The sequence below is a fragment of the Cucurbita pepo genome, chromosome LG05, assembly GCF_002806865.2.
Source record: "Cucurbita pepo subsp. pepo cultivar mu-cu-16 chromosome LG05, ASM280686v2, whole genome shotgun sequence".
NCBI classification, from domain to species: domain Eukaryota; kingdom Viridiplantae; phylum Streptophyta; class Magnoliopsida; order Cucurbitales; family Cucurbitaceae; genus Cucurbita; species Cucurbita pepo.
The window spans coordinates 3,844,790-3,861,849 of NC_036642.1; the positions used below are offsets into that span (position 1 = coordinate 3,844,790).

Here is a 17,060-nt window from a genome sequence, read left to right on the forward strand (position 1 = left end):
TTCACATCAAGTGAATCTCTCCGTTGAGTTAACATCTCTACATCTTTCTCCTTCTTCACTGACTCTTCCACTAAACCATCAACCTCTATTCATAAGTCATTCTCTTTCTCCACACTTTCTTCAATTTTCGAAATTACCTTCCCATTCTCCTCCTTTAAAATAGAAAGAAAATACAAAGGCCAAAAGCAAGTCCAACATACGTGTAGGTAGCCTTGGTCAAGACCACGTAATATGAACCATGCCAATGTAAAGGCCAAAAGTCAATACAATGACGAGTATGTGGCCACGTATTATGAACCATGCACGGGGAGCTCACGTGCTTTTATTTGATTCAAAAGATGGAAGCTACTAAGAAATGGCGCAGCAACCCAAAGGAGAAGTATTACAAATTAAAAATGCATTTTGCCTTTTTTTTTTTTTTTTTTTTTCCTTAAATTAAATTAAGTTAGAATTATAAAATTCCTTTAAATAATTTTGTTATAAAGTTGAGGGAAAAATATATTTTTTATGCTCTTGAATATAGTTTTTATTTAATTTTTAAATTTTAAATAATTACATTTTTACCCCTAAATTTTAAATTTAATTTTTATTGGATAACTATATTTTAAAAAGTTATAATTTTAGTTATAAGTTTTTTCAAAATTTTACACATTTATTCCTGAATTTTAACTAATTTTTAATTTCTGTTAATTAAGGCAATTTTTAAAATTAATTAAGTGTCATATTTCATTTATAATTACCAAAGTAGACCGTACATTAAAATAAAATTCTAAAATTTGAAGGGTAATAATGTATTAACCAAATTTAGAGTAAAATTGGAATTAGGGGTTTGTCTTCGAGTACACGCCTGATTTGGTTTCTACCGACGATTTCAATGGAACCACGCGCTCGTTGATGAAGCTTCGGTGCTCACTCAACTTGTTATCGCCTTTCGTCGCCGTCGTTGTCCTTCCCACTTCTCTCCACCTGCAGAAGGAGCTTAAGACAAGGGGAGACTAGTTGCTACTTCCGGATTTTAGGGTTTTTTTTCTTTTTTTTTTAATTGCATTGTTCTGTTCCGTCCATGCGTAATCGGTTCTTTCGCTATTTTCGGATTCTGATTGATCCGGCGCTTCACCAATGTCGGCTGCAACAAATCCTTGTTGCCATTCTTTCTCCTTTCGTTTTGCTCCTTCCAATTCTGGGTTTTCGATTAGGGTTCATTTAAAGCCTCTGCTCCCCTGTTTTCCTCTCAATTCAAACATCCACTGCGTCAGTACTCTCTCCCGACGCTGTAGAAATGTAAGCCCCTTCTCTCTCTCTCTCCCACCAGAAACGAGGATTTATGGTTTCCGTTACATTAATTCAAGTGGTAGTTCAGTTCGATTATGATTCTTTTCCATTGAATCGTGAAATTGGTTTACTAGAATTTTCACTGGAGGGTTATTCCTTCTTCTCCATCGAATTGTTTTTTCTTTGAAGAAATGGGAGATTCTGTGCTTTCGGCGTGAAGAGTCCTCACCGGAAAATATTGAGTCCAAGTCTGCGGAAGAAAAATTGGCAGAAGACCTGGTGGCAACCCCCGAAGTCAGCCAATCCAGTGAGACAAGGAAAGATTGGGTGTCTAGTTTATACAAGGTAAATATATGTTCACATCCTTTGAATGTCTTTATACTCTTCAATTTTAGAGGATTTTATTTCTTGTCTCTCCTAAATGGTAGCTCTGTATCCTGTTTATTTAAATCCCGGAATGAAGTATATGTGTTTATGTTATGTATGGATGAAATAGGAAATATAAAACTTGATGAAAGAAAATTGGATGGTGTAAATAAGATTACTGTGTCTCCAAAAGTAATAAAATAAGGACCAAGTATACTCATTCTCAGTAAGTTCATACTTTAACTACTTTAGTCCCTTTGTGGACATCTGATAAGATATATTACCTACTTCAGCATGTCATTTAGTTGTTCAAACTTGGAAATAAGCTATAATAGTAAAAAAAAGTTGACTAAATAACATGGCCGAGAAAACAGGCTGATGCATATGTTGGATATGGCTCTTTTGAGTTATTTTGTATTCTTTATTTTAGTTTGGTAACATTTTGTTCTTTCCAGATTTTCTTTAACAGTTTAATGTTGTAGATATTCTATTTTACTATACATCACGTTCAACAGCAACAACTTGTCTATTTTATTCTCTATAGTAATAGCATTCAAAAAGTTTGTCTTAACCTCACTTGATTTTTTGTAGTATTTTGTAGATTTATCACTTGGATTTAAATTACCATTGGTTGGTTGATTCCCAGCTTTGTTTCATCTTGTAAATTGTTTGATTCTAGTGACCTTTTTTCTTTGTTAGAAAAATGTACTTTCTTTGGTCATGCCTTCATGTAAATGGCTTCTTGAAATTTACAAGAACAATAATTATTGTTGTTACCATCATCATCGTGGAAATGTAGAGGAGAATATTTCCTTTTAAGTTCTTTTTATAGTTCTTAGGAGAGTTTATGAAATGAAAACCAAGTGATAGCCTATGGCAATGGCTGAGTTGTGGTATTTTGCACTCCAAGCCATTGGCTATAATGAATGCCTCTAGCAAGGGGCAGTTTTTGTACTTGCAATTTGCCTTTGTGAAGATAATTCTATGGAGATTCACACAAGTGCTCACTTGGACAAACCCTCTCTTCCTTTTCATTCTTTATTTTCCACGTTTCAAATTACCAACTAACATTGATTTGTTATGTAACCTATCAGAATAATAAGGGCCAAATGAATTTGCACATTGCACAACCTTATCTGCCTTGCAGTTTTCTTGTGATTTTTACCTTTGAGTGGCGTCAAACAACAAAGCAAGCAACCATTTCCTCCAAGCTTTTATTTCAAGAAGCCTTCTCTGGCTTTCTTTTACCATTCAGTTTACCTAAATATCATCTAGTTACTATCTATCAAAATAGTGATGGAAAAAGTAACATCTCATTTATCGTTTATTCTGTTAAATGATATCTTACCACCTATTATTGATCAGAATATTATGTCACTATCATTTATTTTCTTAGCATCTTAAGTTCAATTTTACAAATTGTCATTGATATGTTGCCACCTATCAAAAAGATGGGGAACAAAGGAATTTGTACGATGTTTTTAGACTTGGCTCTTTTGACTGCTTTATACGGGTTTAAATGCCATCATCCTTTTAATGATTACAGCTTTACTACTCTTGTTTCTAGATGGAGATGTTTTTTGTCACCCACCTTGTGTGGCTTGGGAGGTTTTTTCCTCCCCTTTTGTATATTTCATTTATCAATGAAATCTATGTTTCTTCTTCAAAACAGGAATTTGTACGAACTAATTTGCTTAACACTTTTCTTTTGATTATCCCATTTGAATGGCGTCAAACAACAAAGCAAAACTTATCTTTGATTCTTGTTGCCTGATTCTGTCTTCTACTTTTTAGAATCCTGAAGGCCTTGGAAACTAAGAAAGTCCACGGCCAAATTAGCTTTATCAGTTCCTTCTTTGCTTTTCATAGGAGCCTCAAGAGAGTTCATTTTCCTAATTGTTGCTGTCCTGTTCAAACTGAGGTTGGAGGGGTTTTTCTTCTTACTTGTTGCTGTTGTTGTGAAAGACCAATCCTTGGAGGCGTTTTCGCAGTTTTTCTCCTCTAACATTGCTACGACTGAAAAGTTTCTAATCAACTGTACACCCATGGTGCCGTCATTGGGATTTATTCACTTCATTCCTTACTAAATCTCATGCATCTCGTCTTTTTCATTGAACCTTTCTTTCCTTTGCAAATTATTCTAGTTGATTACTTTTCTATCTATTTGATTTAGCGACTCTCACCATGTGATAAAAAACTTACTGCCTTCAATAATTTAAGTTTTATATCTATCTCAGGTCATTGAACCAATATTTGTTGCAAAGCCATGGGTTGTTCCATGGACAGCCAAAACCATTGTTCAGGTGATGCCCTTGTTTTCTGTATTTGGAACTGTTTCGTGATTTGTTTCTCTTGTATAAGTAATATGTGATGTGTGATGTTCTCATGACAAGCAGCTGAAATTTTCACCAGTGATATAATTTAATATGGCTGTTTACCTTAGTATCATTACACAATTGTAGGCATTAAGATGAAACATCGAGTTCGGCTCTTATATATATTTGTCAAGTATGCTTGTTGGCCAAAGTGAGCCCTATAGGAAATTGATATTTGGATTAGCGAGTCGTGTGCAATGAAATGAATTAAAGATGAGTTATCTGGTGGTGTAGGTCATGCTTCTCTGGGTTGCATCATTCTGGGTAATCGGATCATGGATAATCCCAATAATAGCCCATACAGCAGGATACAGAAAGGAATTCATGACGTACAGAGGGCAAGCCTTGTACAGCCTTCTAACAGATGTGGTCGAAGGGCTTACTGGGATGGCGATTCTGCATTGCTGCCTCTCAAGATTCCATCCCCTTCCTCCCGGCTGGTTCAAATTCCACTTTGAAGGGAATTGGCAATTCGATGTTGGCTTAGGCTGCCTTATGTTTCCACTCATTAACCGTCTTTCACAGGTGAATCTAAACTTGTTGCCCATCCTTCCATCCGCCCCAGTTACCGTCTCGAGTGTCGAGCAATCAATCGTTGCTAGAGACCCGGTGGCAATGGCACTCTATGCAGTGGTCGTGTCCGTGTGTGCCCCCATCTGGGAGGAGATCGTGTTCCGAGGGTTCCTTCTACCGTCGCTGACGAAATATATGCCGGTATGGTGCTCTATTTTGGTGAGTTCAGTTGCCTTTGCTCTAGCACATTTCAATATGCAGAAGATGCTGCCTCTGATACTGCTTGGGATGGTGATGGGTACTGTATTTGCAAGGACAAGGAACCTTCTACCATCAATGTTGTTGCATAGCCTTTGGAATGCCTTTGTATTCTTAGATCTTATGAGGTAAATGCTGTTAAATTTAACTGTAAATTTTGATCTTATTAAATTTTATATTTTGTTTGGTTCCACTACACAAAAATCAAAATGTGTAGCCCACCTTAGCAAATTTTTCATATTTTAACATGAAATTTGCCCAAGAGTAATTTAATTTATATCAATACAGATTTTCTTTTATAAATAGACAATTGTAATTATTATTAATCTTACATCTTTTACACAATATTCAAAATTGCTTTTATCAATGATAAATCAATGACAAATTTGAATAACTAAAATCGGGTCGAGATAAAGAAAAATACCACAGCGGTGGTATAAGTGAGGTTATAAGTGAAGACAACTATTTCTATTGTTTCGAGACTTTTTTTAGGTGAAATCCAAAATCAAATCACGATCATTTATATATAAATATAGACATGATCAGTACTGTATCCCATCTTTCCCATATAGCAGAAGGCTGACAAAGCCTTCTCCTTCTCCTTCTTCCGCCTCCTCTTCCGCAGCCATGGAAGCTTCTTCTCAGCCACTGTCCATAGAAAGCTTCTCATACAGGTGGTTGGTGAACATCAGATCATCCTTTGAAAGCCGTCCTAATTCCTTCAGAACCTCTCTTGATGAAGCTTCCTTCATTGAGATGGATCCCACAATGCCACCCTCCAAGAGATTCTTCTCCTCCTCCTCCTCTCGCCCTTCTCACGACTTCAACTTCCCTTCTCCGTCCCCGTCCCCGTCCCCGTCTCTCCCTCTCGTCCACGCCGATCAACTCATCTCTAATGGCTATCTCCTCCCTGTAAGCCCTCTCTTCTAAATCAATTTATATTACAAAAAAACATGTAAAGCTCAATTCTTTTTTGCATTCTCCTAATCTTTCAGGCGTACACGGCGAGTGCCGCTGCTTCACCCGTCGTCGAGCCACTGGCGAAACCGGTGTCGTCGTGTTCGTTGAGAAACTCGTGCCGGAGACTATCAAGGAAGGTTTTTGAGAAATATTTGAACCTTTTGAGGCCAATTTGCAGAAGAATTCAAGGGAAAGTGGAGAAACTGTTCCATGGAGGATCTAGCCGCCCAATTTCAAGAGAAACCCATCAGTGGAGAAGATCTTGTGATTCTGAGAGCTCAATTTATGATGCAGTTCTCCACTGCAAAAGGTCCATAGGTGCGTTTTTTACTTCTCATTAGCTTTAAAAATGTGAACTTTATCCTAATTAGTTGAATCAAAGCTGATATATCGAAACGGGTTGATTCGAAACTGTTTGTGTTCATCAGGGAAATGAAGATGATGAAGATGATGAGCATGATGAAGATGATGAACATGATGAACATAGGGGGCAGTAGAGTTGTTGATTGTCTGTTTTGTTTGAATGGTGATGTTTTTTGTGTTTGTGAGTAAAGAGAAAGGGAAAATTGTGGGCATTGATATTAAATATTGGTTGTCTTTATTCCTTTGTGGAACACAAACCATAAATTGAAGAGAGAAAATCTGTCCCTTTCTCCTTTTTTGGTGTTGGATCACACCCACACTTCTCCTATTTCAAACTTTTGTGTCATAAATACAATCAAACAATGAAGGCTCTCTCTTGATTTTGACTTCTAAACATTCCATCCAAATCTCTCTAGCTCCACTTCTTTTATTGTGTTTTCAATTTGGTCCTTGATGTTTTAGAAATTTCACTTTAGTCCCTTGTGTTTTAACATTGTTGAGCTATGACCCTCACGGTCGGAAGAGAAATGTATTCGACAAGATAGCAAGTTATGAGATATTCAGACGTAGAGTTACTGTACTTTCTAGTCTCGCAGCTTCATTCGTCTCCTTCAAGACACTTAGTTTGAAAGATGACTCCTTCGGACATTGTTCTGATGGCCATGGGGAAGGGGACCCAGACTTCCATAGGTCCTTGGTTCGACCTCCTAGAGGACATTCATGGTTCGACCTCCTATAAGAGACCAAATTATAAAGCACCGGTGAACATGGGGATCAAACACATCTGATCCTCTCCGAACTGAGCTATCCCCACTAATTTATAGCTTCAACTTTCGTATTTTTGGGAGACAAAAAAGTGTTTGAAAATAAAATAGTATTATGCAAAGATTACTATAACTTACTTCAAAAACATGCTTTAATTTAGCCTCTACATCCATGAACAGGTATACTAAAAAAGTTTCAACATACAAGAATTGGTAGCACCTACCAATCCAATCAAATCTTATTAACGAGCATTATGCAAAACATTACTAAATGGGACTTAACTTCAAACGATCAACCCAACTATCATAGGCCAGAGACATAGGCTCAATCGACTAATTAGTGATCCCGGACTCTACTTCTACCTAAGATAGAGATACCCTTACAATTAGGGGATTAGTTAATCGAAAAGCTCGAGTAAGAGTAAGAGTAGGAGTAGGACATTCCAGGATAAGGAGACAAGGACAAAGTGTGTTGGGAGAAAAGCCAGATTCTGATAACAATGCATATCTGTTTTCTTTCCATTGGAATTTTCTGGTTCACAAGAAATTGTTTCCATTACTGTGGGGACCGAAGCTTCCATTGCTTCACACCACTTTGCCAGTCACTGTACGCATAAGCAGAGCACATCACTGTGATGCTCCAATTCTTCTGTCATCTCAAAACTCCAAACGAATGGATAACCCTTACAACTTTTCAAGGCAGAGAACAAGACAGACAATCCAACATCAAATGTTTCATTTGAGTGGCTAAGGTTCTCACTGTCTTACTACTGCTAGTAGCACAGCTGAAAATTAGAAAACCCCATGACTTCGGATACTTCAACATAGTTCCTTTATTCATATCTCACATGAACAGGAAATCAAGCACATCATAGATATTCATACACAAATCATAATATATTTCTAACAAAATCTGTTTCATTGGAGCCATTCAAACTACAAAATCAATTTCTTCCTATGTCTGATCGGTGGTTTTTATACCGGGGTGAGCCTGAGAGCAGTGGAGCTAATAACTTGATGGTTGGACGTTCATGTCTCTGCCTGCTGAGGGTGGTGGTCAGCGGAGCTATTCGTTTGACGGTTGAAGGTTCGTGTCTCGGCCTACGAGGGTTGGTGGTCCTTCAGATGCTTCTAAATCCTTGTTATCTGAGTTCGAAAACTTCAAGAAGTTTTCAATGTCTTGAGCTTCTGAACTTCCTTGTTTTAGATGATGCAACCAGTTCCACTGTGGTTTCGGCTTTCTGTTGCTAATGGCAATAGCGATGTCGTTAGGAAAGAGGTCACGGAGCACAAAGGCGTGGATGATCGTTGATGCAAGGAGAGCTGTCACTATGATTACAGCAGTGGCAGAGAGTACAACAGACAGAACTTGTGTTACTGTATTTGTAACTTCAGTTGAGTATTTTATAGCTGCAATTGCAGCACCAGTCATGGGAAAAGTATATGCCCACCAGGCCAGCGAGAACCTATTGATTCAAAACAAAATGCTATTGAGATAACTAACTTGTAAAGAATGTAAAAGTTTCAAGAGAAGAAAGAAAGTTGTGTCGTACTTAAAGCCCCGGAAAAAGTTGACTCGAACAACCTGAAAAGAACCATGGAATTGTAACACGTTCAACGAAGCGATCAACAGAACCATGAAGAAAGAACAGCAAAGTTTTTCAGGTCACCATGAATCAAAATGCCTTAATCTTGACCCATAAAACAACTAGTAAACAAAGGCTGAAATACAAGAAATGAGCAGTATAGAGACTAACCAGTGAGAAGTAGAGGAACAGGGCGATAAAGTAAATGATTCGTGAAGCGTTGTCGAAGGAACCTTGAATTTTTGCCCATGCCATGGATGCAACACTTGGTGCTGCTATGAAAAGAAAGAACACTGGATGCAGTTCCTTTGGGAGTGTCTCATTGGTTGGTAGTCTCTGGTAGAGAGTTACAAAAAGGACTAAATAGTGAGCCATTCCAATAGCAAAGAAGAATACGGGCCCTTCCTTTAGTCCCATTGAGGCTCCCAACAAAGCCCCCACAAAATTCCCCACAACGGAAAGATGGTTTGTAGGATTAGCCACTTTTGACAATCTGCGTTGGCCTCCTGACATCCATTGCCCATAAATCTTAAGCTCAAGGCATAGAAATGGAGCCATGAGAACATACCAAATGGCTGGATGCAGGTTAGTGGCAACTGATGGAGGAACACCAATGGCTAAGAACAAGAGAGATATCAACGGTGCAAAGAAGAAGTTGACACGAATAGGGTGGTAGTATTCACGACGAACTGCTTCGAAGTACAGAAGCATTTTCAGAAGGTAAACGGAAGCGATGGTGACTATAAGAGCAATGGAAATTATCCATAAAATGAGATTTATTTTCAAGCTCAAATGAAGAAACTTCGTGGAGACAGAAGTGGCCAGTGTTTTCCACATGATTGCTTGGCTACTAACACCAAGACAGATACCAAACGACGAGATAGGAAATCGGAGTAGAAAAGGCCATGTCCTGTCTTCTGGAAGCAGTATTTCCTCTGAAGCCTGTTTAAAAATGGAAAACAAATTGTTCAAAATTATTTCTAATCGGTTAAGAACGTCTTTTCGTATTCCGAAAGTCATACCAAACTCCCACTAACTCTTCATCTGATGGGAAGATCCATTTTCGCCTTCGAAATGCAAGGCTTTGAACTAGTGGTAACCAGATAAATAATACAAACCAAATTGATTTTAGCAGGAGGCTAGAGCACCAAATGTTTACTAGTCATTCTATTGTTCAGACATGAAGATATTGATATATGATATATTGGCATGAGTTAAGAATTTGAGAATAGGAGTACATACCCTTAGAGTTTCCAGCTCTGGACCTTCCAATGCATCGAAGTAACGGTGAACCGGTATGTTATTCTCCATTCCTTCTCTTTGCACTTCAATTTCCTCTGGCCTAGTTTGTCTTGCTGACTTTCCACTAAGTAGAGTTAATTGCCTTTCAAGTTTTCCAGACCATGTTTTGAAGGAATCAAATCTTTTGTCCTTCAATCTTCTCATACTAGGGTGATGTGCAGCATTTGTGTTCCTCGACACGTCAAACGTAGAACCCCTCGGAATTGGCTGAGAGTGAAACTTTGCAGCTTTCTGTGGTTTGGCCCCAGCAGCAGTACCCAAGGCTTCATTGTTTAGAATCTGTTCGCCACCGAATAGAACTCGTTTTGAAGGCTGTAAGTGAACTCCCACAGGGGAGGGTGGCATACTGATAGAAACAGAATGCTTTCTTTGATGGTTAATGAACTGAAGTTCATCATCACTTTGCTCAGCAGGTGATAATGTATTTCCCTGTTTTTTATGGAAAAAAGAAGTCCATTATTCACCTGACCACCATGATACATGTTTTTCTCCCAGAATTCTAAGTATTCCAAGTCATCTAAAGCAGAAGACAATCAACAACAAGAACGTCTCGCTTACGTCAAATCTAGACGATGAACACGCTGATACGATCTCAAAATCATTTGTTCCATAATCAATACTTCACTAAAATAAATACACATGATTTGTGTAAGAACTTACAGTAGGCAGGGTAGAGGGGGAATGATTATTTGGGAGGCTACCCTCTTCTATCCCATCAAAGGGAACCACTTCAATTGATGATATGTGTTTGATTAATGGTGGAACCTCAGACAACTCCTCAGGCTTATATTCTTGATATGTTCCGTTTTCCATGATGAAGTGCCAGCACCTAGAAGTCATAGAAACCATGATTTCGGGAACTAAAACTTGTAGGAAGATAAGAATACTATGAACCATAACTTGATTAAACAAAATCATAAGCAGAAAATTGAAATGGGGCCATTTGATAACCATTCTATTTCTAAGAACATTCTTAAAATCCTTAAAAGAATTTGAAAATGAAAAGCCTCTGATCTTAAACAACAAGATCTATAAAAGATGCCACACTAAGACAAAATTCAAACAGCTAAACTAGATCGATGTTTAATTTGCATCAAGATCAAGAATGCATATAGAAAATCAACATGAAACATATTTTAGAACCATCCTTTTAAACCAAATGAAGGGAAAATAACACAAACCAGAACAGATGGAGAAGAAGAATGTTACTAGTTTCCGGTCTGTGGCCCGTGGGAACTCAGGTTTGGAATCTATGGAGAAGCAATCTCAGATGGAGAAGCAATCTCAGATGAACAGATGGAGAAGCAATTTTTGTCACTTTCTCTTCAAGAAATCTCAGATTTGGNTCCAATCAAGCAATTTTTGTCACTTTCTCTTCAAGAAATCTCAGATTTGGAATCTATGAAGAACAGAATTCTGTGTCGCTCAAGAATTGGGGAGCCTCCGTGGGAACTCAGGGGGACAAACCAGAACAACTAAGACACGTCTTTCAGAAACAGAAAACATCACATATTTATAGACAAGAAAGATAGACGTACTTATAAAACTACCACAAATGGATGTCTTAAAGATAATTACAGCTGCTTATTAAGACTGACACGACCTTAGTTCTTAGCAAAAGACAAAACATCCACGACAAAACTATTCCAGCTAAAAAGTAGGATTCTATCCCTCTTGTCCAAAGTGAACACACGCTTGAATGTCTTGTCATATCTTCATTGCACATCTTTTTCAACTTGGTTGCTACCAATTGGCTTGTTTGACTTAACAGAAAGCTACAGGAACCAATGAACACAAACTAATATGATAGAAAACTGTAATCTAATAATAACAGATCAACAACTACAATGCAATCTATTGAAGGAAGCGTTAACCCAATCTCAGATAAAGTAAAGGGTTTATTAAAAACTAGTCGTTTTTCAAAGCTATGGAACAAAGTCCATGAATTGTGGATATAAAATAGAAACCCCATGTCAAAACAAACAAAATTCGCGGAAAAAAAAAGTTGTGCTAATCCAAACAATGACAACAGTTGGTCGTGATTCATTGGTTTGAAATTAGATCTTCGTTATACATATATTTTATTGCAGACAGCTGTTCCAAAAAGGATTTAAAACAACAAAATGTCCCCTGAAAACCCTATTGAAAATTGGGGAGAACCCCAGAGGAAGTCACCGTCGAAGGAAGTCAAATAATAAGAAAATCGCAAGGGGAATAACAAGAGCGTAATAAATGGGAAAAATCAATTGAAAGTCCAGATGTAAGAACATTAAGCATCAGACGAGAAGATTATGATTGAGTAGGTAGAAGCATAATTGTGGCGGTGACGGTTCGATCCTGAGAGCGAGACCCACATACGGCTAAAGAGATAAGATATGATATTTTCGTAAAGGGTTGATCTAAACAGGACAGAAATTAAAAAAGCATATACAGTTTATGGGAGAAGAAAACTTGAAAGTCGCTTTTGGAATGTCGCTATCGGCGTTGCTGAAACTGCGATGAACAGAGGATTAAGCATTTAATATTGCTGCTCTAATCCCTTCCTACTCCAATCGTTGGCGGCTTAAATTCATATCTATATTTTTAATCACTCACTTTGTGTCTAACATTATGTTAAATTTTTTTCAGAAATCATGTGTAAATTTTATATAATATTTTTGTCTTTGAACGTTACGAATCCATACTCAATCCCTACTCGCATCTTTGTAAAAATATATGAAAATTTTATAATAATAGAAAATGAAACAGGAGTCGAGATGGTAATAGAAAATATTTTTGTGTTCCCACCTTACACATCTCTATTAGCATATTCGAACAGTCGTGTTGATCGAGACCGATTCAAGCCTCGACCTCATGGGCGGGATTTATTTAAGCTTGTTTTTGTATTTAGTTCTAGTGGATGTTGACTTTTGGTCCATCCATGGTAAAAACTTTGTGGTAAATAATTTAGGGAGGTAAGTTTTCGGCAAAAGGAAGAAACAAAAATACAAATTAGATAGTAATTTCCGTTTCTAAAGTAGTCTGAAGAAGGCCCAAATACAAGCCACAAGGCCCATGGGCCCAAGTATGGGCCTTGTCCAGTGAGATAGTCTACCCATATGCAATATATATTTGATCAAATAGGGGAAATTGTAATAAATGGTCTTCAATTTTTTTTTAAGAATTTTAAAAGTATCTTTAAGGTCGGTACCAAAAAAGTAACATTAAAAAGTTTGGAGATAATCTATGAAGTGTTAATAGATCATTTTCGTTCATATATGAGAGACAATCTATGAAGTGTATTAAGAATATTAGGCAGTCTCTCAATGAAATATTTTAAAGTTGAGATCTACGAATCAAATGAAACTCGACTATCGTTGTTCGGGTTAAAAGCTTATTTTATTGCCTTAATTAACTTAAATTATTGGTTAGATTATACACAAAAGTTGAAAATGAAACCAGAAGCAATAAAGAATTATATCCCCCACTAGGGAGTTGCAGCCAATGGTTCGTGAAACTTTTGTGAACAAAATTTTTGAAAACCCCAAAGAATCTCCAAATGGATTCCAAGATCTTCCCTTTTCAGCCTCATTTCACTTGAATGTACTTCAAATTCATATATTAATTTATTTATTTAGTTTAATATGTGTTTATAACTTTATCCTAAGTAATTCACAAAAATAAATCGTTACTAATTGTTTATTGTCATCACTCCTGACTAGAAATTCACCTTTCAAAAGAGCCGAACGTCTTCATTGTCATATCGTGACTCTAATATTATTTCTAATAACTCAAATCTACCAATGGTAGATATTGTTCGTTTTAGCCTGTTATGCATCGTCGTCAGCCTTACGATTTTAAAACGTGTCTACTAAAAAAGTTTCCACACCTTTATAAAAAATAATTTTTTTTTTCTTTTATTTATTTAAAAAGAAAAGAAAAGAAAGCACTATGTTTATATGTACATATAAATAATCAATATACACATCCTGACCAAGAAAAGTAGGCAAAGATTCAATAAACAATTAAATTAAATTAAATTAAATTAAATTAAATTAAATTAACATGCTTTTCTTAATTAATGAAATTGAAAAACCCTCATTTGGAACCTATGAGTTAGTTCCATTATTAGAAAATTAAGAAGGTGGGGAAGAAATTAGTGCTTTTCATTAATTACTTTAATTACTTTTACCTTATCCATCCCTTTATTTTATTAATTTATTTAATTACCGTTTCTCACCTAAATTTCTTTTTATAATTTGAAATTTAAGTTCGGTGGGCCTCTTTAGTTAAGAGTACCGTAGAATCTTTAATTACGATATGAACGTGTATATTAACGTATGAAACAGTAAATAAATAAAAATTAATGAATCAAATCATTGAAAAGTTAATCAGTGATTAAAGGTGAAAATATGAGATTAGTTGCATTAATAATGTGTGTGTTAATTAGTGGAATTAATGGTTGCCAAGTTGCACTCTCTTTTGACCTAATTAACAAGAATATGTAATTTCACCATTTTCTTTAAAGAGTGACGTCAGCAACTGTAATACACGTGTCCCACCATCGCCTACTTACTTTCCTCAACTTTTCTCTCTCTCATAATGGACGAAGGGGAGCTGCTTTATTTATTTTTTATTTTTTTTACCACGTGCCTTTATTTAAAAATAAAATTAAAATTACTATTTATTCCAATAACGTGCATCTTCTTTTCTTCATGTAGTTCTTCGTTTCGTCAATTATATATCATTATTAGCCTCACAGTTTTAAAAACGCGAATGTTAGAGAGAAATTTTCACACCCTCATAGGTAATATTTCGTTATCCTCTCCAACCGAGGTGAAATCTCACGCTAAATTTCGATTCAAATCACGGGTACGAGGCGTTACAAAAAGAATACTTATTCAAAACTATTTTTCTTTTCCTCGTTACTCCTTTTCAATCAATCTACAAACACGTGGATACATACCTAAAGTTCGATTAATCGAACGATACAAACTACAAACAAAGTTAAAAACTTTCTCGATCGAACGATCTACCATGAGCGCGAAAGAAATCGATAGAGAAACAAACATTAAAGGTGGCCCCTTTACGAATCTCTCTCTTGCGTGTAAAGGAAAACAATTTGGTCAAGGCCATGACAAAAGCCGTAGAAGATCATGGATGTTATGTTCCTAGCCATTCATACCCAATCAAAAAAAGAAAAAAAGGCAGATGGAATGGAAAAAGACAGAAAAGAAACGACTTCTCTTGCATATTATTATCGGCTTTTGCGCTATACATTTTCAACCGACACTACTCGAGTTGTCTAGGCCACACCTTCTCCAATTCAACCCTACTAATTTTTTAAAATATGTTTTTTTTATTAATAAAATCAATCGTAATCAAGAAGAAATAACACAGTAGCGATTTAGACTCCGCTAATACTCAAATTTTAGTATTTCTCGTGACTCGGATATATATATAAATATTTTGTTGAAAAAATATATATATATATGTTTTAATTGATTGAGTGACTGAGCGTAAAAGGGAACAATTTTAAAGTTAGAGAGATTGACGGGCCCTAAATGTATAGGTATATTTGGTGGGGGAATATTGAGGAGTGGTGTGAATCTTTTCCAAGATACCTTTCTTTGTCCTTAAACAGGAAAGGTGAATTAGATCTTTTGGGTTCTTTATTCAATCTCCAAAAAGTTAAAAAAAGAAATTGCTAAATAATTAAAAAATTTAAATAAAAAGGTAAGATTTTAATTAATTAATAAATTATTTATTTATTTTTCTGACTATTGGCCACTTTAAACGCAAACCATTCGTGGGATAATTTTTTCCCAATTAAATCCAAGAAAAGAAAAAAGAAAATTTTAAAATGGTGGTTTTAAAGCAGCTTTTTATTGTGGGTTTTTTTTTTTTAAATATATATATATATATATATATATATATATATATATATATATAAAAAAAAAAAAAAAAAAAAAAAAAAAAAAAAAAAAAAAAAAAAAAAAAAAAAAAAAAAAAAAAAAAAAAAAAAAAAAAAAAAAAGATATTTCCTACCAAGAAGAACCAAAGCATGTGAGGGGCGAGTTGGAAAAAGACCTCTCATTCTAAGGACAAAAGAAGATGGGTTCTCCAAATCATCAAACGCCTGACATAAACAAATGGCTTCTTTCCTTCAAGTTTTATAAGACTTTCAAAGCTTCTAACTTTCATCGTCGTCCAATTCAATCTCGTAAATCTTTTACTTTTTTTGTCAACTATGTTTAGCTTAATAGTTAAGATATCTTTACTTTTTCCATGTTTGAATCGTTATTCTCTTAGTTATAATATTACACCCGAATAAAAAAGAAGTATTTGAATGAATTGATACCACGATGATCTCACATCGATTGGAGAGAGGAACGAGTGTCAAGAAGAATGTTGGACTCCAAAAGGGGTGGATTGTGAAATCTCACGTCGATTAGAGAGAGGAACGAGTGTCAGCAATAGTGTTAGGCCATGAAGAAAGGTGGATTATAAGATCTCAAATCAGTTGAAAGAGGAGAACAAGACATTGTCTACGAGGGTCCATAAATTTGTTTATAAGTTATTTGCTATCATTATAATTTCCACCAAATAAAAATAATAATATATTTTAGAAAAAGTTGGTATAGGTAGCTTTTACGGACCTTAATTAAATTGGACCCACATCGATTATAATTAAGAAATACAATGCATAGATCCCCACTAACCCTTCACACACATAAAAATCCCTAAAAAAGCTAAGCATTGAAAGGGAAATATGAATTAAAAAGACAACAAAATGGAATCTTTTTTTTTTTTAATTAAAAAAAAAAATCTCACATAGACAAAATATGTTCCCAAACAAATCTATTCATTCTTGCACTTATGGGGTTTCATCACTTTCATCAAAATCTTCAACCAAACCAATGTGTCATTCCATCACCTTTTACATCTTTTCTGGTTTAGATGTTGTTTTCATTCCTTCCGTTCAATATTAATTTATAAATAACTTTCAATTTTATTATTTTTTAAGATTCCACGTCGCTTGGAGAGAATAATGAAATATTTTTTTTACAAGGATGTGGAAATCTCTCATTAACAAACGCGTTTTAAAACTTTGAGGAAATGTGGGCTTGAGGCATTATAAATAGTATCAAAGCCAAACATCTAATGGTGTGCCAACGAAAACGCTGGTCTCAAGGGGAGTGGATTGTCAGATCCCACATGGTTGAGGAGTAAAATAAAACAAAACCTCTTCCTGTTTTAAAATTTTCAAGGGAATCTGGAATGAAAAATCCAAACACAACTACTATTTACTAGTGGTGGGA

The 17,060-nt window shown here is 35.7% G+C and overlaps 3 protein-coding genes across 4 annotated transcripts; 2 read left to right on the plus strand and 1 right to left on the minus strand.

Annotated features, from left to right (window-relative positions):
• The first annotated feature begins 811 nt into the window (after nucleotides 1–811).
• LOC111794354 lies at nucleotides 812–4,988 on the plus strand. The gene is made up of 4 exons (XM_023676312.1): nucleotides 812–1,281; nucleotides 1,462–1,617; nucleotides 3,876–3,941; nucleotides 4,248–4,988. The coding sequence occupies exons 1-4, from the start codon at nucleotides 1,120–1,122 to the stop codon at nucleotides 4,914–4,916; spliced, it is 1,053 nt and encodes a 350-aa protein (XP_023532080.1). The 5' UTR covers nucleotides 812–1,119; the 3' UTR covers nucleotides 4,917–4,988.
• Nucleotides 4,989–5,319: 331 nt separating this feature from the next.
• On the plus strand, nucleotides 5,320–6,501 carry LOC111794848 (probable membrane-associated kinase regulator 6). The gene is made up of 3 exons (XM_023677013.1): nucleotides 5,320–5,696; nucleotides 5,780–6,062; nucleotides 6,173–6,501. Exons 1-3 carry the CDS (start codon nucleotides 5,412–5,414, stop codon nucleotides 6,178–6,180), a joined length of 576 nt encoding a protein of 191 aa, XP_023532781.1. The 5' UTR covers nucleotides 5,320–5,411; the 3' UTR covers nucleotides 6,181–6,501.
• A 1,179-nt stretch (nucleotides 6,502–7,680) lies between these two features.
• LOC111794660 (S-type anion channel SLAH2-like) lies at nucleotides 7,681–12,223 on the minus strand. Of its 2 annotated transcripts, none has more exons than XM_023676759.1 (7): nucleotides 11,106–12,223; nucleotides 10,969–10,988; nucleotides 10,420–10,588; nucleotides 9,700–10,188; nucleotides 8,629–9,399; nucleotides 8,425–8,456; nucleotides 7,681–8,337 (listed from the first exon to the last, which is right to left on the minus strand). In XM_023676759.1, exons 3-7 carry the CDS (start codon nucleotides 10,570–10,572, stop codon nucleotides 7,938–7,940), a joined length of 1,845 nt encoding a protein of 614 aa, XP_023532527.1. In that variant the 5' UTR covers nucleotides 10,573–10,588; nucleotides 10,969–10,988; nucleotides 11,106–12,223; the 3' UTR covers nucleotides 7,681–7,937. The 2 variants fall into 2 exon arrangements, with proteins under 2 accessions (XP_023532527.1, XP_023532526.1); XM_023676758.1 differs by having other exon boundaries at nucleotides 10,941–10,988.
• Nucleotides 12,224–17,060: the final 4,837 nt, after the last annotated feature.